This window comes from Taudactylus pleione, unplaced genomic scaffold (assembly GCF_031769625.1).
Source record: "Taudactylus pleione unplaced genomic scaffold, aTauple2 ptg000061l, whole genome shotgun sequence".
NCBI lineage: Eukaryota > Metazoa > Chordata > Amphibia > Anura > Myobatrachidae > Taudactylus > Taudactylus pleione.
This window is the reverse complement of record NW_028284463.1, coordinates 12,251,745-12,274,501: the sequence shown is the minus strand read 5'-3', so window position 1 is coordinate 12,274,501 and position 22,757 is coordinate 12,251,745. Positions and strand designations below refer to the sequence as shown.

The 22,757-nt window shown below is 47.9% G+C and overlaps 1 protein-coding gene across 1 annotated transcript in view; it reads left to right on the top strand.

Moving 5' to 3' along the window:
• CORO7 (coronin 7) overlaps window positions 1–20,146 on the top strand; it is a 140,158-nt gene extending 120,012 nt beyond the window's left edge. The window contains exons 15-28 of the mRNA XM_088464731.1: window positions 3,907–4,003; window positions 7,724–7,899; window positions 8,238–8,343; window positions 9,433–9,519; window positions 12,355–12,497; window positions 14,264–14,368; window positions 14,555–14,640; window positions 14,735–14,876; window positions 17,023–17,112; window positions 17,297–17,413; window positions 17,518–17,653; window positions 17,770–17,858; window positions 18,434–18,520; window positions 19,588–20,146. Of these exons, the coding sequence (XP_088320857.1) occupies window positions 3,907–4,003; window positions 7,724–7,899; window positions 8,238–8,343; window positions 9,433–9,519; window positions 12,355–12,497; window positions 14,264–14,368; window positions 14,555–14,640; window positions 14,735–14,876; window positions 17,023–17,112; window positions 17,297–17,413; window positions 17,518–17,653; window positions 17,770–17,858; window positions 18,434–18,520; window positions 19,588–19,593 (1,467 nt within the window). The 3' untranslated portion in view covers window positions 19,594–20,146. The remainder of the gene's footprint in view (window positions 1–3,906; window positions 4,004–7,723; window positions 7,900–8,237; window positions 8,344–9,432; window positions 9,520–12,354; window positions 12,498–14,263; window positions 14,369–14,554; window positions 14,641–14,734; window positions 14,877–17,022; window positions 17,113–17,296; window positions 17,414–17,517; window positions 17,654–17,769; window positions 17,859–18,433; window positions 18,521–19,587) is intronic.
• The last annotated feature ends 2,611 nt before the right edge of the window (window positions 20,147–22,757 follow it).

Sequence of the window (22,757 nt, the reverse complement as noted above, 5' to 3'; positions counted from 1 at the left end):
ACGCAGGCGCAAGCCTAGTGGATGCGTTGTCAGTGAAATGGTCGTTTCACCTAGCGTATCTGTTTCCTTCAGTCTCCCTACTCCCTCGGGTACTCAGAAAGATCTAACAGGACGGAGGCATGTTTCTGCTGGTGGCTCCAGCTTGGCCCAGACGTCCTTGGTACTCCGATCTCAGGGGCCTGTCTGTAGACGCTCCGTACCTTCTGCCTCAACGTCGGGATCTACTGTCTCAGGGTCCCTGCCTTTACCCGGATCTGGGTCGACTGTCTTTGACGGCGTGGCTCTTGAGACAGCCGTCTTAAGGTCCCGGGGTTTTTCAAGCTCTGTCAACAGTACCATGCTTAGGGCACGTAAACCTGCCTCTGCACGGATTTACCACAGAGTGTGGCACACTTACTTTCAGTGGTGCGAGTCTAGAAGCTATGACCCTCGGGTGTTCAGAGTTTTCTAGGATTTTGGCATTTCTGCAGTCAGGTCTTGACCTGGGCTTACGGCTTGCTTCCCTAAGAGTTTATGTATCGGCCCTGTCAGTGTGGTTCCAACGAAGGATTGCCACACTGCCTGACGTTCACACTTTGTTCCAAGGTGTTCTAAGGATCCAGCCTCCCTTTGTGCCTCCAGTGGCTCCGTGGGACTTGGCGGTGGTTCTTCGGGTCCTGCAGGGACCTCCTTTTGAGCCTCTTGAGTCGGTTGACCTCAAGTAGTTAACACTTAAGACTGGGTTTCTCCTAGCTCTTGCTTCGGCCAGGAGGGTATCCGAGTTGGGGGCACTTTCCTGAATCCCCCCCTTCCTGAGTTTTTGCCTAAAGTGGTTGCTAAGTTCCACATTAACCAGGAACTTGTTGTGCCAGCTTTTCAGTCACCTGATCTTTCAGCTGGAGAGGCTTCCTTAGATGTAGTCCGGGCACTTAAAATCTATGTGGACCGGACTGCTTCGGTTAGGAAGTCGGATTCTTTGTTTGTCCTCTTCGGTTTTCACAAGAGGGGTTGGCCTGCCAACAAGCAAACGTTAGCCCGTTGGCTTCGTTCCGTTATTTGTGAGGCTTATGCACAGGAGGGTTTACCTGTGCCAGCCTCTGTTAAGGCTCATTCCACTCGTTCTGTGGGTCCCTCTTGGGCTGCTAGACGTGGCGCCTCCGCTGTTCAGCTGTGTAAGGCGGCCACTTGGTCTTCAATTCAAACATTTTTGAGGTTCTATGCGTTTGACACCTTCGCCTCTCAGGATGCATCCTTTGGGCGCCGGGTACTCCTTTCAGCACAGGAGCGTCCCCGCCCTTAGTTGAACTGCTTTGGGACATCCCCAAGGTCAACCCTGTGGACCCCCTATGGATCCTGAAGTAGAAAACAAGAGATATGGTAAGAACTTACCTTTTTTATCTCTGTTTCTACGAAGTCCATAGGGTCCACAGGGCGCCCGCCCTGACGCACCTGGCTTCATATGGGCTGTGTGGCTGGTCACCGGTTTTCCGTCTCCCATTTCTGTGAGTATGGTTTCTTGTGTGTTCCAGTTTTCCTTCTCTCTGTTTAGTCTCCTCCTCCGGCCTTAGCTGCTTACCAACTGAGGTGCCTGTGGCCGGGGGCGGGGTATAGAGGAGGACGGACCCAGGTGCATCCTGGGAGCTAAAGCTTTAACTGTATGGTGCCCGTGGATCCAGATCCAAGCTATACCCCAAGGTCAACCCTGTGGACCCTATGGACTTCGTAGAAACAGAGATAACAAAGGTAAGTTCTTACCATATCTCTTGTTATACCTGCAGCACACTAACACACCTATACCTGCAGCACACTAACACACCTATACCTGCAGCACACTAACACACCTACACCTGCAGCACACTAACACACCTATACCTGCAGCACACTAACACACCTACACCTGCAGCACACTAACACACCTGCAGCACACTAACACACCTAAACATGCAGCACACTAACACACCTACACCTGCAGCACACTAACACACCTACACCTGCTACACTTACACCTGCAACACACTCACCTACACCTGCAACTCACAATCACATAACACATCTACACCTGCAGCACACTCATTACACCTGCAACACACCTACACCTGCAGCACACTCATTACACCTGCAACACACCTACACCTGCAGCACACTAACACACCTATACCTGCAGCACACTAACACACCTATACCTGCAGCACACTAACACACCTATACCTGCAGCACACTAATACACCTACACCTGCAGCACACTAACACACCTACACCTGCAGCACACTCATTACACCTGCAACACACTAACACACCTATACATGCAGCACACTAATACATCTACACCTGCAGCACACTAACACACGTACACCTGCAGCACACTCATTACACCTGCAACACACCTATACCTGCAGCACACTAACACGCCTACACCTGCAGCACACTAACACACCTACACCTGTAGCACACTCATTACACCTGCAACACACGTACACCTGCAGCACACTCATTACACCTGCAACACACGTACACCTGCAGCACACTCATTACACCTGCAACACACCTATACCTGCAGCACACTAACACGCCTACACCTGCAGCACACTAACACACCTATACCTGCAGCACACTAACACACCTACACCTCACTCACAGCTACACCTGCAACACACTTACACCTGCAACACACAATCACATAACTCACCTACACCTGCAGCACACTAACACCAGCAGCACACTCATTACACATGCAACACTCCAACATACTCACACACCTGTAACACACTAAGATACTCACACACCTGCAACACACTAACATGCACACACCTACACATGCAACACACTAAGATACTCGCACACCTGCAACACACTAACATGCACACACCTACACACACAACACACTAAAATACTCACACACCTGCAACAAACGAACACCAGCAGCACACTCATTACACATGCAACACTCGAACATACTCACACACCTGCAACACACTAAGATACTCACACACCTGCAACACACTAACATGCACACACCTACACCTGCAACACACTAAGATACTCACACACCTGCAACACACTAACATGCACACACCTACACCTGCAACACACTAAGATACTCACACACCTGCAACACACTAACATGCACATACGTACACCTGCAACACACTGATACTCACACACCTGCAACACACTAACATGCACACACCTACACCTGCAACACACTAAGATACTCACACACCTGCAACACACTAACATGCACACACCTACACCTGCAACACACTAAGATACTCACACACCTGCAACACACTAACATGCACATACGTACACCTGCAACACACTGATACTCACACACCTGCAACACACTAACATGCACATACGTACACCTGCAACACACTGATACTCACACACCTGCAACACACTAACATGCACACACCTACACCTGCAACACACTAAGATACTCACACACCTGCAACACACTAACATGCACACACCTACACCTGCAACACACTAACATGCACACACCTGCACCTGCAACACTTTCACACACATACCTGCCCCACACTAACACACACCTACATCTAGAACATACTCCCAGACATACGCCTGAAACTCACTCCATGTGCACTGTACACTCTGCTTGTTCTCTGCCAGCTCCTCACTGTCACTCAGATCACTTCTCAGCTGCTCTTATTTATTTGTAAGAGATAATTTAGTAGTAATCCTGTACTAATGTCAGGTATACTGCACCAGAGCCAGCCACAGAGTTTTGTGCTAATAATGTGAAGTGTGTGTGTGTGTGTGTGTATTATGTCTATATATTATCTATATATGTGTGTGTATCGCAGCATCTGCAGTGACACACCAGCAACGTGTTAGTAAATGTCCCTCATTTCCTCCGTATGAGTAGCCACATGGCACCTTGTTCTTTCCCTCTCTGTCTCTTAGGATGGCAGCGCCGTCTCTTCTCCCACCAGCTCTGTCACGTCCCCCTCCAGTGGTATTGTCTCCAGCACAAGTCAGCGCTCCTTGCAGAGCATTCTGGGTAAGTGGTGGTCACTCAGCTGTCTCGCTTTTGAGAGATGAAGGTGCAGGTTGTCTGTGCGGTGAGCACCGTGCATTGCTCTCCCTTACTATAGCTCCAGTAGAGCTCGTCCACATGTTACCCACTTCCTACCCCCATGCAGGCTAAATGCACAGTACTGGATCTGCAGCCAGGCAGCGCGTGTTAGCACGCCACCACTGCTACCAGGTTGTCACAGACAGCCTCTGCCACCAGCAGCTCAGTAGCAATAGATAGCTGGTAATCGTGCCATACCAGCCAGCATTCCATAACTGTAGGAAGAAATGAAACAGTAATGTGGGGCCGGGGAGAATTGGATTTGGTACATGTTGTACTTATGTGCTCTCCCAATAGAAATAGAAATATTACAATAAAGTGTACATTCCCGGCTGCCCGCTTATTCTGCATGAGAAGGGCGCAGTTTGCAAGTCTGTAATACAGTAATGAGATAAGTAAGTGTACTGTATGTTACCCCAAGGCCATGAAAAATCCTTTCACATTGCAATTTTAAGTTTTGGAAAAAAGCAAAGTTACGACAAACACTAATGAAGCACGGAAACACCGAACCTTGGGGCCTGATTCAGACCTGTTCGCTATATGCGTGCGCTCGCAAGCGGGCCGATGTTCTACGTACGCGCGCATGCTTCGTTCTGCGCGTGTGCCAACTACTCTCTGCGATCGCATACCGTTCGCTCGCCCAGCAAAGGCAGCCCAGGGCAATGAGTGACAGGAGAGGCCGTTTGTGGGTGGTAACAGGGGCAGGACACTAATAACGGGGGGTTGGAGATGCGAACACAGGTGTGCCCGGGTGTTTCAACGCCGTTTTAGAGGCGTGCATAATTAACAGGCAGCGTCATAGTACACGTCACTTACCATTTTTCTTTACACTGATTTCCTCGCAATGCTTGCGGTAGGGTAAAACTACCTAAAGCACTGCGTTCACATCCGATGGTGCCCAATGTACCGATGTTTTAATACACTTCCTGGAGATGACGTGTTGCTGGTGGGGGACATTCTGTAAGGCAACCAACATGAATGATCTGATCTACGTACAGAAGCAGATCGTGGTCGTTACCTTACTGTTTGCGTTTCTGGACATCACCGTGTCCCTTTATGAAATCTCCCAGAACTGCGTTCTATACATACCATCGGATTATTGTACGAGCTGCATACACCCACAACGATTTTGTTACCAACGATTTTATTAACTATTTTATGAACGATTTTCTGTCAGATTATCTGTCAGATTTTTTAAAGTGTAATGAATGATTTTTGCATATTCCCTTAATGAAAATCGTTTAGTTGACAAGTCTGACTGAACTACAAACTACAAATGTGAACGCGCATGAACGATAATCGTTCATCATTTAACTCAGAAAGTGAACGATTTTTTCAAACGATTATCGTTTAACGATATCGTTTAACGATAATCGTTCAAAAAATCGTTGTGTGTGCAGCTTTAGAATTAGTTGCCGTTTGGAAACACTTTGTGATCTGACGGGTCCTAAGATGGCGGAGTGATCAGAACGCATGTTGCCAAAACCAGAAGTTAATAGGCTTGTATTTTAAAAACCCAAACGGGATGTAGTTGGCATCCCGGCGTGCAAGATGCCGACGGTCTGTATACCGGCGACAAAATCCCGACAGGTCGGGATCCCGAAGGTAAGTATCGGGGTGTTAGGGGGAGGTTAGGGTTAGCTAGCGGGATTAGGGTTAGGCATCGGGGAGGGAGGGTTAGGGTTAGGCATCGGGGAGGGAGGGTTAGGATTAGGGTGCGGGAAGGGGGAGGTTAGGTTTAGGCACCGGGAGGGGGCCTTAGGTTTAGGGTACTAAACAGCTTTATGCAAAATGCAAACAGTCCATTAATGTATAAGCAGATAAGTGAATGCGATTTGCATGGAATAAAAAGACCTAATAAGATGCAGATAAGAAATCTCCCTCTGTATCTCAGCGTCACACGATTCAGCTATAAAGAATTATTCATTCTAAAGCAATAGTTATACTGAGCTATCCATACACTGGGATCTATGTGCCTAGCCCAATATGCTAATTCATCACTATCAGCGATATAAGCAAAAGGTCATTGTATAGAGCCTGAATGGACTTTGCTGGAGGAAATACTCTCACCCTGAGGATAGCCGTGTGAAAGCTGTATATGTGTCCTTATAAAATGTGCGGCATTCAGAGCCTGCTGTACTATTGCTGGATTTTCTATAGGAATTCACTGACATGAACAGAAAGTAAGTGGAATTAAACCAGAAAAAGCGGAGCTGACAGAAAGCTGCCTAGCACTTGTGTGCAATGCAAATGAAGCTTAATAACTTGTACAGACGTATAAGGAGCAAGTCTAGAGGAGACCTTAGAGCTTTCTGTACATAAATAGTGACCGGACACCAATAAGCATCACCAGAGCAATCAGTACTATGAGCCCGATATACAGGTGGAGTCTGCTGCCGGTGTAACGCCTGCGATATGCAAATGCCAGTGTCAGCCCTCCCCTAGTGTACTAGCCTGCGTCTGAATGAGCAAGCACTGAGGGGGCGATTCAGTTGTTGTGTGGGCGGTGATCATTTATAGGCACCCAGTGTTGCAATTCAATTGTTCTGGCGTCCATTAATTATCGCCATCTTCACGCTCTACTAGACCGGGTTTAGCCGTGTTAAAAAGCTAAACCCATCTAAAGTCCTGGTTAAGGCGTCCTAACTGTGGGTTTATCGCACATTCTTACTTCTGCGAGCAGAAATACCATCGCCAGGAGCTATCGCGCTCAGATGGAGCAAATGTATTGCTCCGTCGGGCGCCTTAAAAAGAAAGCCGACACCTAAACATTTGAATCGCCCCCCCATAGACGCCCCGATTTCAGCGTCTCTTCGCGCTGTAACACCTCCGGTGATTCTTTAGACGCCACCATCACCGCTCGCCATCGACACCTGCACCTGCCCTATGGTAGGTGCAGTGTCTCCGTAGCAACATGGTCACTGCAGCTGTAAGAACGCAGCCGCTCTCACTGACTCGCGGCCCGAGACACGCTCATGAGATGGACTTTTTTTGCGTTCACTTCTAGCCACCTCCCACTCACCGCCCAGGAACGAACCCATCACTTTGCCAACACCTTTCTGATACCGCCTGTCCCGATGGCAACAGCACCTTTCTGCGTACACTCAGGAGAACGCATGCGTAGTTCCAAACAATCGCTCAACTACGTGAACATCGGCCTAGCGTGCGAAGTGTGCGCGCCTCTGAATCGGGCGTAGGAGTCATAGCACGCACATGCCCTACAGTTGCGGGAGACTTAATAAAGGGTCCTCAGTAGAATATTCACTGCGCTCTAAACCCTCCAATCATCTATTGGTTGAAGAAGAATTTTGTGCAACTTTTTGTTATGGCTAAAACACCAATAAGTAGAATTCAGTAGAGGCCCTACGCGTTTGTAGAACAACTCGCCCCTGCCGCAACCTGCAGTCCCATGGTACCCCAGCGATTACCGTCGGGTGCAAATTGCTCTAGATGGAGGTTGTCGACGTTGCTTATGCCATCACCTGCTTCATCAGCCCCTGTCTACAGCACTTTCACATTCAGCCTACAGGCTCAGCGCCCTGGGTCATCATGGGAGCTATGGGCTAATGGTTGGATGAGATTGGTGGTTATCTCAAATAGACTAAGGTGTAATCATCCCATGTATCTAATGTCTGACCCTCACAGGTCCCAGCTCACGTTTCCGTCACACTCAGGGGATTGTCCTCCACCGTGACAGTCACATTACAAACCTGCGAGGGGTAAGCCAGAGCACGCCGGGGGAGAGCGATGGATTCTGCGTAAATCACCAGCGACTGGCGCTTCCAATGGCCGCTCCTGGGGGTCAGGTGGCTGTGCTAGAGGTAAGTAGCCCCCCAGATGTGTGTATGTATATAATATATTGTTTGTTTGTCACAGTTTGTCAATCTCTCAACTATACAGCGCTGAAAACTATTATTGGCACAGAACTAACAATTCTACTGTCAGTTGGGCTTCTGCTCGTCCCCCGATTCCCTTACCTCTTCCAGAGTGATCCTAAATAAAGAAGCACCACCATCCTAAGGTTTATTTTTTCCATCCGGCTTCTGCCAATTGATGGGACATTAGACACTGTTAGTTACATATAAATAGTCATTTTAGGTATCGTATTTGGCTTAGTATTACCACTGATAATTTAGCAAAGATTGTATATTACTCCCAGCTGCAGCAGACCGGGCGTCTCCCAGATTCTCTGCCTACTGTCCAGAACACGGCGCCCGTCACTGATCTCATGTGGGACCCATTCAACCCTCATCGGCTGGCCATTGGTATGACGGTGACTATATGATCATGCTACATTACCACCTAAAGGGGTGAATATTTTCGGGCACAGAAGTTTGATTTGAGTGAGTGGACCGATCAGAAGGTGCAGTGTTGTTGAATATCGAAGCTTTTGATTGGTCCGGTCTCTCACACAGTCTGTAGTGACACAAAGTCCTGGCTTTCGGCCAGGGCTGAACGTTATGTGGACAGATTGGGTCAGCAAGAAAAATGTCGGCATGGTTGAAATGTCGGCATGTTCACAAGGTCGACCCTAGAATATTGGCTGTTCATTTTTGTATTATTTTTATGGTTTGTGTTATGAACATGTTTACATTTTTAACCTTGTCGATATTTATGAATTTCGACTTATCGCTTGTCCGTGTCGGCATACCGACTGCCAACTTTTTAATACTACACCCGGGCTGAATCCATGACCGTCCGTCCTGGGGAATATGGCGGAATGTCGCAGTCTCTGACACAGGTAGAGAGAGACAGCTAATGTAGCTTTATTAGTGGAACTAAAAATATATTCTGATCAAACAGACTATTACATTTTCTAATTATAATTTGCTCTTTGAACTCTGCTATATTTCTGTCACTGTTATATAAATCTCAGGTCACTGACTTGGATCAGTACATAGACGGCCTCATTAGGGGTAATGTTTGCTTCATTAGACTTTAACAAGATCTCTAAGCAAAACATTTCCATTATCTCATAATTATCTTTATTCAACGTGAATTTTTTTTTTAAAGTTCGGATCCCAAGTGTCAGTGTGTCTGTGCCCTGTGACCCCCAAAATAGGCTGTTCCGTATAGAATATGTTCAATATCTGACACTCCTATAACTCCAAAACCAGTGTGCGGAACCCGCAGGTAGTGCCCCCCTGGCGTACACAGCACAGTATGGCCCATTAGAGGATCCCTTGGACAGAGAGACCCCACAACTGACGTTAGCCACCATAGAACACTCATTCCCACCTATTGTATATAACGGAGGTGGGGGGCACACAGTATGTTGTTTAACAGTTAATGGCCGTAATTATGGTATTTTATAAAGTGTAGGCTATATTAAATCATTTATTTATTCATCCCAGGTGGAGAGGACGGCCGGATACGGGTGTGGACAATTCCACAGGGTGGTCTCACAGATACCCTGACTGAGCCCCCACTTGTGCTTGCAGGTAAGAGGTCATGTGTCATATGGAGGCTTATATAAGGGACAGCCAGGACTGATCACACACTGGGACACACACAGTACAGCCAGGACTGATCACACACTGGGACACATACACACAGTACAGCCAGGACTGATCACACACTGGGACACATACACACAGTACAGCCAGGACTGATCACACACTGGGACACATACACACAGTACAGCCAGGACTGATCACACACTGGGACACATACACACAGTACAGCCAGGACTGATCACACACTGGGACACACACAGTACATCCAGGACTGATCACACACTGGGACACACACAGTACAGTCAGGACTGATCACACACTGGGACACACACAGTACAGTCAGGACTGATCACACACTGGGACACACACAGTACAGCCAGGACTGATCACACACTGGGACACACACAGTACAGCCAGGACTGATCACACACTGGGACACACACACACAGTACAGCCAGGACTGATCACACACTGGGACACACACACACAGTACAGCCAGGACTGATCACACACTGGGACACATACACACAGTACAGCCAGGACTGATCACACACTGGGACACATACACACAGTACAGCCAGGACTGATCACACACTGGGACACACACAGTACATCCAGGACTGATCACACACTGGGACACACACAGTACAGTCAGGACTGATCACACACTGGGACACACACAGTACAGTCAGGACTGATCACACACTGGGACACACACAGTACAGCCAGGACTGATCACACACTGGGACACACACAGTACATCCAGGACTGATCACACACTGGGACACACACAGTACAGTCAGGACTGATCACACACTGGGACACACACAGTACAGTCAGGACTGATCACACACTGGGACACACACAGTACAGTCAGGACTGATCACACACTGGGACACACACAGTACAGCCAGGACTGATCACACACTGGGACACACACACACAGTACAGCCAGGACTGATCACACACTGGGACACACACACACAGTACAGCCAGGACTGATCACACACTGGGACACATACACACAGTACAGCCAGGACTGATCACACACTGGGACACATACACACAGTACAGCCAGGACTGATCACACACTGGGACACATACACACAGTACAGCCAGGACTGATCACACACTGGGACACACACAGTACATCCAGGACTGATCACACACTGGGACACACACAGTACAGTCAGGACTGATCACACACTGGGACACACACAGTACAGTCAGGACTGATCACACACTGGGACACACACAGTACAGCCAGGACTGATCACACACTGGGACACACACAGTACAGCCAGGACTGATCACACACTGGGACACACACACACAGTACAGCCAGGACTGATCACACACTGGGACACACACACACAGTACAGCCAGGACTGATCACACACTGGGACACACACAGTACAGCCAGGACTGATCACACACTGGGACACATACACACAGTACAGCCAGGACTGATCACACACTGGGACACATACACACAGTACAGCCAGGACTGATCACACACTGGGACACATACACACAGTACAGCCAGGACTGATCACACACTGGGACACACACACAGTACAGTCAGGACTGATCACACACTGGGACACACACACAGTACAGCCAGGACTGATCACACACTGGGACACACACAGTACAGCCAGGACTGATCACACACTGGGACACATACACACAGTACAGCCAGGACTGATCACACACTGGGACACATACACACAGTACAGCCAGGACTGATCACACACTGGGACACACACAGTACAGCCAGGACTGATCACACACTGGGACAAACACAGTACAGCCAGGACTGATCACACACTGGGACACACACAGTACAGCCAGGACTGATCACACACTGGGACACACACACAGTACAGCCTGACTGATCACACACTGGGACACACACACAGTACAGCCTGACTGATCACACACTGGGACACACACATATGTGATGTGAGCTATGGGAGATAGGGTGACTGATGTGAGATAGGAGGAGAGACAGGGTGACTGATGTGAGATAGGAGGAGAGACAGGGTGACTGATGTGAGATAGGAGGAGAGACAGGGTGACTGATGTGAGATAGGAGGAGAGACAGGGTGACTGATGTGAGATAGGAGAGACAGGGTGAGTGATGTGAGATAGGAGGAGAGACAGGGTGACTGATGTGAGATAGGAGGAGAGACAGGGTGACTGATGTGAAATAGGAGGAGAGACAGGGTGACTGATGTGAGATAGGAGGAGAGACAGGGTGACTGATGTGAGATAGGAGGAGAGACAGGGTGACTGATGTGAGATATGGGAGACAGGGTGACTGATGTGAGATAGGAGAGACAGGGTGACTGATGTGAGATATGGGAGACATGGTGACTGATGTGAGATAGGAGGAGAGACAGGGTGAGTGATGTGATATAGGAGGAGAGACAGGGTGACTGATGTGAGATAGGAGGAGAGACAGGGTGACTGATGTGAGATAGGAGGAGAGACAGGGTGACTGATGTGAGATAGGAGGAGAGACAGGGTGACTGATGTGAGATAGGAGGAGAGACAGGGTGACTGATGTGAGATAGGAGGAGAGACAGGGTGACTGTGGAATGCTCCTGGACCAGCACAAGCAGCCTAGTTACCCTTCTGTGTGAATTACCTATGAATGGGGATTGCACACCTTCTAATGTAAATAAATGGGGAATAGTTTCACTTTAGGCACAAAAGGCAGATTATTCTCAGCGGATTTCCAAGTTAACCCTTTTGAGTCCAGAGCAGAGAGCTATGGTCAGTGGAAAATGTATATATCTCCTACTTCCTCCACAGCTCACAACGAGCGGATATATACGGTGCGGTTCCACCCCTGCGCCTCCGATATCCTCGTCTCCTCCTCCTATGACCTCACCGTGCGAGTGTGGAACCTGAAGACTAGAAAAGATGTCCTAACCCTGCAAGGTCACAAGGACCAGGTGAGCCCTCAGACTCAAGCTTATACAGGCAGCGTACTACACGTAATGCCATGCTATGGACCACAAGGCAGCTGATGAATCAGATCATCACCTAGGAAAATGCAGTCAGACCTGCTATAAAATAGCTCTTATGATGACATGTTTTATAAGAATACATCGTCCTTAAGTTAAATCTAACATGAAACAATGTCTGGCAGAAAGAAATATCGGTGTTTACATTTGTGTTTAAAATTATAGTTGGCTTTCTATGCACCCTCTGGGTTAAATGCTGATTGCTGCCAGTGACAGCAATTGGGTGGGAGGAGTTAGAAAGAAAAGAGGGTGTGGCATTCTGTTTTGGAGAAGGAAGCATCTGATTGGATGCAGAGGTGCACACTGACTATCCCAGAAAGGGGGCGTGGCCTAAAACAAAGGGCCGTGGCCTCGCGGGTATCCCAATGACTTCACTGTGGGGGCAGCCCAGCATCATTAGAGATGCTGGGCTGCACCCGCTGTCTGGGCTGTCAGCACGGCTGGCTCCTCTTCTGTCACAGGAGCCGGGTGCTGCAGGAGTTTGTCACACTGCAGCACCCTGCTCCTGTCACCGCAGAGGAGCCAGCATTTTGGTTTCCTCCCCTACGAGGGTGACACCCAGGTGCGGCTCGCACCCCCCTCATGACGCCACTGATTGGATGTGAAACTGACAAAGTGGCACATGACTAGTGACCAGAGTTCAGTGATGGTCAGGTGGCTCCTTTTCTGATACTAAATGCCGCCTCTTTGATAGGAAATACGTATCCTTAATAATGTGATCAGTGCTTTATAAGGACATGAACTCCCACAATAGGCCTGATTGAGAGTTGGGCGGAAAGGAAAAACAAGGAGTAACTTTATGTGCTGGTATAACCATGTGACACTGCAGGGAAGGGGGTGGGTATAAAATGTGCAGAGAGATATGAGAGGGGCGTGTCCTAGCACAAGTCTAAATTATGTGAGAGGGGTGTGTCCTAGCTCAAATCTAAATGATGTGAGAGGGGCGTGTCCTAGCTCAAGTCTAAATTATGTGAGAGGGGTGTGTCCTAGCTCAAATCTAAATGATGTGAGAGGGGCGTGTCCTAGCTCAAGTCTAAATTATGTGAGAGGGGTGTGTCCTAGCTCAAGTCTAAATTATGTGAGAGGGGTGTGTCCTAGCTCAAGTCTAAATTGCAGTGTAGGAATAAAGCTGTTCAAGTATTTGCGGGCTACATGCAATAGCAGCCAGTATTTACCCTGAATGCACAAACAATACATGTGTTTGCACCCCTTTGCATTTGCAACATGGTTTGTCCAGCTGCAATGTTAGTTGGCTTTGCTTCCAATCAGAATCATCCCTGTTCTATCTGAGGACACGCATAAAAATAAATAAATAAAATAGTAATAACCTGTGCAAATAATGTGTCGCATAGAAATTCCATAGATTTGTAATAGCAAACAGTGTGTGTAACTGTCCCCTTACTGCACCTGGTGCTTGTTCTGCAACACGTACAACCTGTCACTGGGTAACTTCTTGTTATAGCGTGTTTATTGCAGGTGCTGTTATACTAATGTGACCCAAGTAGCTTTCCCACCGTTACTGTTGTTCTCCCCCTTTAATATTTCATATTTTGTTATGTGGCCGGATGCATTGGGGAGAGGGTTTTCAGAATTAAGTTGAAGACAGGGACGTACACTTAGGTCTCATTTTCCTTAGTGAGGGAAGAGACCCTCCAGGGAGCAGCCAGGTGCATTGACCTTTTTGTCCCCTACAGATCTTCTCCCTAGCATGGAGTCCGGACGGCAAATACTTGGCAACTTGTAGCAAAGACCAGCGCATTCGCATATATGAGCCACGGGTTTCCAGCCAGCCGAAGCAGGTCAGACCTTGTTGGGCGATGGACTAGCCCTAACTCTTATTAAATCCTTTGACTAAAATTGTCTTTGTTGCTACGCGTTTCGCTACTTTTTCTGCGTAGTTACCGATGCAGCCTCATTTTCAGCAATGGCCTTTATGGTGTTATTCAGTGCGCATCATGTGATTCTCTTTCTGGATCCACTCACAGGAGGGGGCTGGACCTGAAGGTGCCCGCGGAGCTCGTATACTTTGGGTGTGTGATGGCAAATATCTGCTCGTGTCTGGATTTGACAGGTGAGAGGCCGTCACTGAGTAACTCTGACAGCGCCATGTGTACGCGTCATAGCAGGCAGGAAGTATAGAGCAATAACTATGTCATTTCTCACAGCCGAAGCGAACGTCAGCTGACCCTGCACAGCACGGAGGACTTGTCCCGCGGCCCCGTCAGCACCCTCGCTATTGACGTGTCGCCGGCCACCCTTATCCCGCACTATGACCCGGACACCGGGCTCCTGCTGCTTACTGGGAAGGTGACGTTTTAGGGTCATTTACCTGTTACTTGCGTTATTTCAGAAGCTCTTGTCACTCTGCTTGTTCCTTTAGAGTGTGACTGTCACTGTGAAATACAATGTGGATCATGTATGGAAGAAACTTATCAAGTGTTGTTCCTTTGGCTGCTGTTGTATCTTGTACAGTGCCACAGTGCTGAGCGGATGTGTACATTTCTCTATTCGTAATGATCACTAACAGGAACGCCCAGGTTTGCAGTAGATTGATACCTACAGACGGAGCTTTCAGGCTGATGGTGTGATTGGAATCTTGCCACAAGTGCCAGATCGCGCTGCGTGACTAACATAAAGTCTCTCTATAATTGTACCCCTCCTGTGTATAGAAATGCATGAAAACAAAGACACCCTTTCCAACAAAATCGTTAGCCCCAGTGTTATAAGCATCATAAACAGAACAGGTTGCGGTATAAGATCTTAGGTACATCGGTAAGAGTTTAGCCTATTTCCTAGTGCTTTAGAACCACATTAGTACACTTTTTTGTTTTTGTATTTACAAAGATGTCTGCACCTAAGGTCTTCCTGCAGCCATTTCATGGCTTGAATTTGTACTGAAGAGAATGCAGCGTATGAGCTCGCAAGAAACTAGTGACATTACCGAGGCATGAGGCACGAAGTTCCTCCTGCCTCTGTAATATCTCTAGTAACTTATAAACCGTAGGGCAGACATGTATTGTGTCTAAAGGTAGGTATTACCATGTATTTAGGCGCTCCTCAACATAAATGCTGTGACGGAGTCGACCGTATAGATGACATAGGTCAGTGTAGACATTCATGAATACAAGGTGATGCATGGAATATAAATGCATACAGTCAAGACGTGCTGTAGATTCAAAAGGGATGAGAATTCACAGAATCAGTTGTTAAATACTGGGTGAGGCAGAAAAATGGTATCTGCCATGAACATTAGACATATGCAATAGGTGAATTATATATATATTGTGGATGAACCAAGGCATGAAACATAAAACAAATGACAGGTCTGGTGAGTTCTGATTGCATACTGGGTCAAGATCCAGTATCTCGAAACGCGTCGGCAAGCTACACCTGTAATCACTTCCAAGGACTCTGGACTTTTTCCACAGGATCTGATTTCCGTTTGGGTAAAGCGTAAGGAGCCTTGCAGGGCAACCCGGCCACCCTGCAATTCAACACCCGCTGGCTCCCCATCACCCACCGGGTATGATATCCTGTACTTTTTTGCCTTCTACCAAGTGTACAATTATTACCATTTATTTGTACATTGCACGATAGTGCTTATTTTAAAAACAGGAGTCACATTTCCTGCTGCAATCAGAACTCACCAGACCTGTCATTTGTTTTATGTTTCATGCCTTGATTCATCCACAATATATATAATTCACCTATTGCATATGTCTAATGTCCATGGCAGATACCATTTTTCTGCTTCACCCAGTATTTATCAACTGATTCTGTGAATTCTCATCCCTTTTGAATCTACAGCACGTCTTGACTGTATGCATTTATATTCCATGCATCACCTTGTATTCATGAATAAATTTTATTTTATGTCTACACTGACCTATGTCATCTATACGGTCGACTCCGTCACAGCATTTATGTTGAGGAGCGCCTAAATACATGGTAATTACCTACCTTTAGGCACATAATTCAGACTTTGGTTTTCACTAGGGAAAACCCATTACCAGTCACGGCCCGCTTAGCCTCAACAGGAGCGCCCGGTTTCACCAATACACCACAAAATCTCAGACATGTATTGTGTCTAATGCTGCCCATCCACTAGGCGAATATGCCTAGCAATGGAGCGATAACGATGGTCGATATCGCTCCATCGCTTGGTAATCACCCGCAAATCAGGCAGTAAAAGGTTAAAAACGACCAGCGATGCGCGTGCCCGCTGGTCGTTTTTAACATCAATCATCGCCCGAACATGACGGTCAACCTGACGACCACTGTCAGGTTGCCATGTTCGGGGATGATTGATCTGCATACACTGAACGTTCAGTCATAATCGTGCTGTCGTCCCCCGCATCGTTAAATGGTTGGGCAGCATTAGGCTTCTGTTGCTAAGGCAGACACACACAGGGTGCACAACGTGATCTCCTGATGTGACTTTAATTCTCCTCAGGGTGACACAAGGGTCTTTCTCTATGAGGTGATACCGGAGACCCCCTACTTCTTGGAATGTAACTGCTTCATCTCTAGTGAGCCGCACAAGGTGAGAGTGACCGCCCGCCCGCCATACACATCGCCTCCTTATTATATTGCCTGCCAGCTGGGCTCAACCAATGTACTCTGTGTAATACCTGATACAAAGTAATATCCAGCCATGATGTATTTACTGTGCTCCGCTAGATACATTGGTGTATGGCGAATAACGATATATCACTTTGTTACTGCAGGGCTTCCAGTACCTGCGGAAATTGGATTGCGCTGTGCGGGAGGTGGAGGTTCTGTGCGCCATACGTCTGTCTTCGAGCTCGCTGGAGCCCGTGGCTTTCCGCGTGCCACGTGTGAAGGTGTGTATTGTGTCTACGGCTCCATGGGTAGTTATAATGCAAAGTAACAAACGCCATGCTGGCTTAGGCCATGTACAATGGGTTATATTGTCTCTTCCCTATAGAAAGAGTTCTTCCAAGAGGATGTGTTCCCGGCGTCGCGCGTGACATGGGAGCCAGCCTTGTCGTCAGAGGAGTGGCTCAGTGGTAAAGACAAGCAGCAGCGTAGCATCAACCTCTGCCCTGAGGGCATGGTTCCAGGTAATACTCCCTGCGGAGCATTGCTGCTGAGCGGAGCATTTCACCGCTCCCTTAATACGCGCTGGTCATTCTCTGCTGCATCAAATGGTGCCAATAATTCTCCTCTCTCTCCTCAGTCAGCCAGGCTCCGAAAGAGGCACCAACCAAGAAGATCCCGTCTTCCGTGTACATCCAGGAGAAGTCGGACGAGCAGAAGAAAGAGGAGGTCAGATCACTCGCACATCTTTATCTTACAGCAATATCACTGCTGGAGAGACCGTGGGGCTCATTTATCAATGAGTTTTATCGTAGGCAGCGAGTTGTAAAACTCGTTGCGTATAATAATGGTGCTCCAGCCAGTCAGCTCCCAACTGTGATATGGGCCTTATGTATCAACGAGTTTCATCATACGCAACGAGTGATAAATCTCGCTGCGTGTGATAATGGTGCTCCAGCCAATCAGCTCCCAACTGTCATCTGTTTGAAAAGTGACAGTTGGGAGCTGATTGGCTGGAGCACCGTTTATCATACACAACAAGTTTTATTACTCGTTGCGTATGATAAAACTCGTTGATAGATGGGCCCCCTTGTTAGACGGGTATACTAGAAAACGCATAACCGTTGTCTGTAGGAGGGACAGCCATATGGTATCCCAAACCAATACTCATGAGAATGCATGATGTCCTACTAGGAATCATTGACAGCACTGAGGCACGAGGCACTGATTCCAGCTGCCTCTACTGTGCGCAGGTGACAGGTCCATAAATGCATACAGCGCTAACCTCTCTCTACTTTCCTCAGCTACTGAATGCGATGGTGGAAAAACTGGGGAACCGGGATGATCCTCTGCCACAGGACGCCTTCGAAGGGGTAGATGAGGACGAGTGGGTGAGTGAATCGCATGAGATGATCATACAATATATTTATTTATTACCAATTATTTGCCAGGGTAGCTCACAATCTATATTCCCTATCACACGGACACACACACACAATGACTACTGCAGGGTTAATGTTTTTTTATTTTATCAGACTCCATTATCCTACCAGTATGTTTTTGGATTGTAGAAGGAAACACGGGTACAACATACAAACTCCACACCTTGGTGGGATTGGAATCCAAGACCTCAGTGCTGTGTGTCATTAATACTGAACACTACTCCAACTGTGCTACTTACATTTTTTTTTTCATTATTTCATATCTTTAGCAAAGTTTGGACAGGAACAAAAAAATGTTAGTAATGTCCTAACACAGGTAAAATGACCTGATGTCCCTTATTACATGAATGGTAGCACTGATTGCCCAACGCCATCACCGGGGGGGCTTCATTACAGTGCAAGAGTCAGTTAGACATTTCCTGGACCCAGCAATGTATATTTTAAAGTCAAATATACACAGAGCTGTTTTATTCTGATTATGAAATGTGTCGCTGATTAGCTTTCCAGCTGGCTCCAGTGGGGCGCCCCCTCAGTCACTGTGCCCCCCCTCAGTCACTGTGCCCCCCCTCAGTCACTGTACCCCCCCTCAGTCACTGTGCCCCCTCAGTCACTGTGCCCCCTCAGTCATGGTGCCCACAGAAGGAGTGGCCATGCTTTGGGGCGTGCATGGAATCCAGGGCAGCCATGTGTAAGAACGCCCCGACCAGCAGTGGCCTCATTCTCTGTATTCCCAATGCAGTCTCCAGTTGTTATAATGGTATTTTGTAATTAACGTTAATAGTAATAATTATCTCTACTGATTGGATTGGCATAAATCCCCATCAGTCACTTCAGTTCTGCTTGCGCTGAATCTGTTACATATACAATACATCAGATTTCAGGGTGTTTACATTAACATAGCAACACGCATCCATGCCCGTGACTGTTAGTTTCTGCTCACACGTGTCCATAGACAGCCGTGTGTACACACTCTCTCTCTCTGTTCTCCTCACGAGTCTGTGTTTTGTCTCTTTCAGGATTAGACGTGACCCCCAGTGCTCCCAGCTGCCTGCTCACCCCTCACCTCCTCTCTCCCATGTAACTGGAAATGGCTCCGCAGCCAGCCCTGCTTCCGATACATTCCAATCCCAGGGAAAAATAAACTCATGTCCAACTGTTTACACTCTCCCGGCATTCCCGGCTGTAAGAAACTGGATGATGCCACCAGAGGAGCTGGCGCACTGAGCGGACAGTTATCCGGTGTACGGCTGTGTCACTGCGTGTTCGCCTCTTGTGTATATGACTTTGTGGCGCACTGGTGATTTTATTAGCACAATCTGTATCTAGTTTACAGACCTGTATTGTTTCCAGTGCTCAACGGCACCAGTTTACCCAGTCAGGGGCACAATCTGCGTCTCTTCGCAGTGACCTAGATTTGAATAAGGGAACAAATGTAATGAGATCTCCTCCTAGTCTAATGTTTACCTGCCTATGTAGAAGCCATATATGTTACTAACACAGGGACTAATTGCAGCATTGCCAAATCTGCCGGCTGAGCCGGGCCTGCCTTATCTTCTAATAAAGCTGTCAAAACATCATGGTCTCTGCCTGTTCAGTCTGCTCTGCGCGGCTGGGGAATGATGTCACAGCATTAGGGAACCAGTAATAATGAAGCTCCCCTTTGTACAACACAAATATATATGTAACCGTGTCCGATGTGTGCTACACCTGTAACCCCGGGTTCTATGAATAGTTAATGTGCCCAGCAGAGGAGCGTTTTACACCACAGTCTTCCTGTATCAGTATGGCAGGAGCCTCTCATTACATTGTGCACTTGTGATACCCTGCTCCTTCTACTCTATAGGGGATATTTACTAAAGTCCGAGTTTTTAGAAGTGGAGATGTTGCCCTTAGTAAGCCCCCCCCCCCCCCCCATACCCTGCGTGTCCACTAGACCACCAGGGTTTAAAGTTCGGCAGCGGGAGCCGGCGTCCCGGGGGTTAATAGCCGGCCAGGGGAGGCAGCCTTCCCTGTTACAGCGGCTCCTCCCCTCAGGTCAGCACGCTTTTCCAGTCTAAGGTCTGGCTTTGCTGAGCTGCTTCCTCCATGGGCCACGCTTCCTCTGAGTTCTCCAGCGGCCATTTTACTCTGTGGTGCAGCGCAGATCTTCTAGGACAGCAGTTGATCCAGTCCCCCTGCGTACCTCGCCTATTGGGTCAGTGTACACAGTGCTATAGCCTTCCCAGACACTGAATCTGTAGTATATTATATGTAATGTTTATGTATATATATTTCTGCATTGTATGTGACTTAGGCTGGGTACACACCTAAACGACCGCCAATCGTGCCGATGTTCAGGGCGATTTGTCTTCACCCTGAACATCGCATGATTGCCGGTACATTAAAAGATGTAATGAAAGACTGATAAATCACTGTTCCGTCCTTCATTAACTTTTACAGGCTCACATGCGATATCGTGTGATTGACTGTGCAGCACAGCCAATCGCATGATATCGCATGCGACCGCGGGTACGCGCAAATTGGGCATACACACTGCACGATATGCCCAATTTGTCGTTCCGATTTGGCTAAATCGGCCAAATCGGGCCAATATCGTACAGGTGTGTATGCACCCTTATTCTAGCGCTGACTGTGCTTTATTCTCTCACCTGTCAGTGTATATCTATCCCTTTTCTTTACAATCTGCCCTAATACAGGTGTACTTAGGGTGCTTCTGAGACCTCACATGTATATACTTGTCGTCAATGTTTGTGAGGTTTGTCACATACTGTTGCATGCTGCACGTTGCCATGTTTTAGGTGGAACTGTGTGTTGCATACGCTGATAATGGGTCCCTGCAGCTAATTTTACCATTAGTCAGGAACAGTATAGGGCCATTTGATATTTCCACAATGATGGTGATTAGTCAGATATGTCTGACCAGGAAATAGAGCACGATACTGCATCCATTTTTGCTATCCTCCAAGTCATGTGCTGCAGGTGTGAGTACAGAGGATTTGACTCAGGAAGGGTTATGTGTAAGGTGCCATCAAGTGCCGGGCCCCTTACAAGATCCCCCTTGGGCGTTTTTTTCTCAAACCTGGCCTCCATTATGGATCGCCTGACGGCCCCCATATTTGTAACCCACTTGGGGTTACCTCAACATGCTACCCTTCCCTCTCAGGGTATCTCGCAGTTCTTGCAGTTTACCCCTGTGACACAGACTGTCGCACCCTACCGGGGTTTTTCACAGTACATGCAATTCCCTCAGGTACCACAACAGTCTGTCATTTCCCTTGCAGGGATTACCACAACAGCCACCCTGGGTGAATGTCGTTTCTAAGAAACCCAAGAAGGCGTAATAAACGCCCTGTGGTTACTTCCCAGTCTGCACTGCTGTCTAACACTGATCGTCTGCCAAGGGAAAAATGGATGATGTATCTGACTCCTATTCCTTTCACACGAGGGGGAGCCTAAATCAATTTAATATCCCTCCTTTGGTGCTGGCGGTCAAGTCCATCCTAGTTATAGAGGATGTCGAACCTGCACATAAATCAAATCACCCTCAGTTTAAGCATTAAAGTGTCTTTAGCTGTTTTTCCCCCTCTCTGACCAGCGGGTGGAGCACATGTCGGGGGTCTGGTAATCGCCAGATAAGAGGTATCACAAGAGCGTTGGCCTCATGTTACCCATTCCCTGAGGGTCATTGCAAGTAATAGGAATCACCTCCTGCGGTGGATTCTCATGTTACTCATTTGATTAAGAGCGCTACTACGCCTCCCATCCCTGCCCTGACAGATTCTATGGATGGGTAGGTGGTAGCTTTGCCTGAAATCGATATACTCGCTTTCAGGGGCTGTTGGCCGTCCACCCATGGCTATCGCATGGGTGGCTAATGCTATTGAGAGATGGGCTGATGCATCTGTAGGCCTTTTTCCCTCAAAAGCTTCTGGGGATCAGATGTCTTTTGATACTCACATTCAAGATGCAGTTTCCTATGTTGGAGTAACCACATGGGATGCCAGTCTCCTAACCTCCAGGGTTTCAGCTGCGACTGTATCTGTCCGCCATACCCTATGGATGCGCTCAAGGAAGGCAGAGGTGGACCTTAAAATGGATTACCCTATAATGGGGAGATCTGGTTTGGCCCTGACCTTGATAAGATTGTAGCAACGTTGGCAGTATCACAAATGTCATTTCCGCCTTC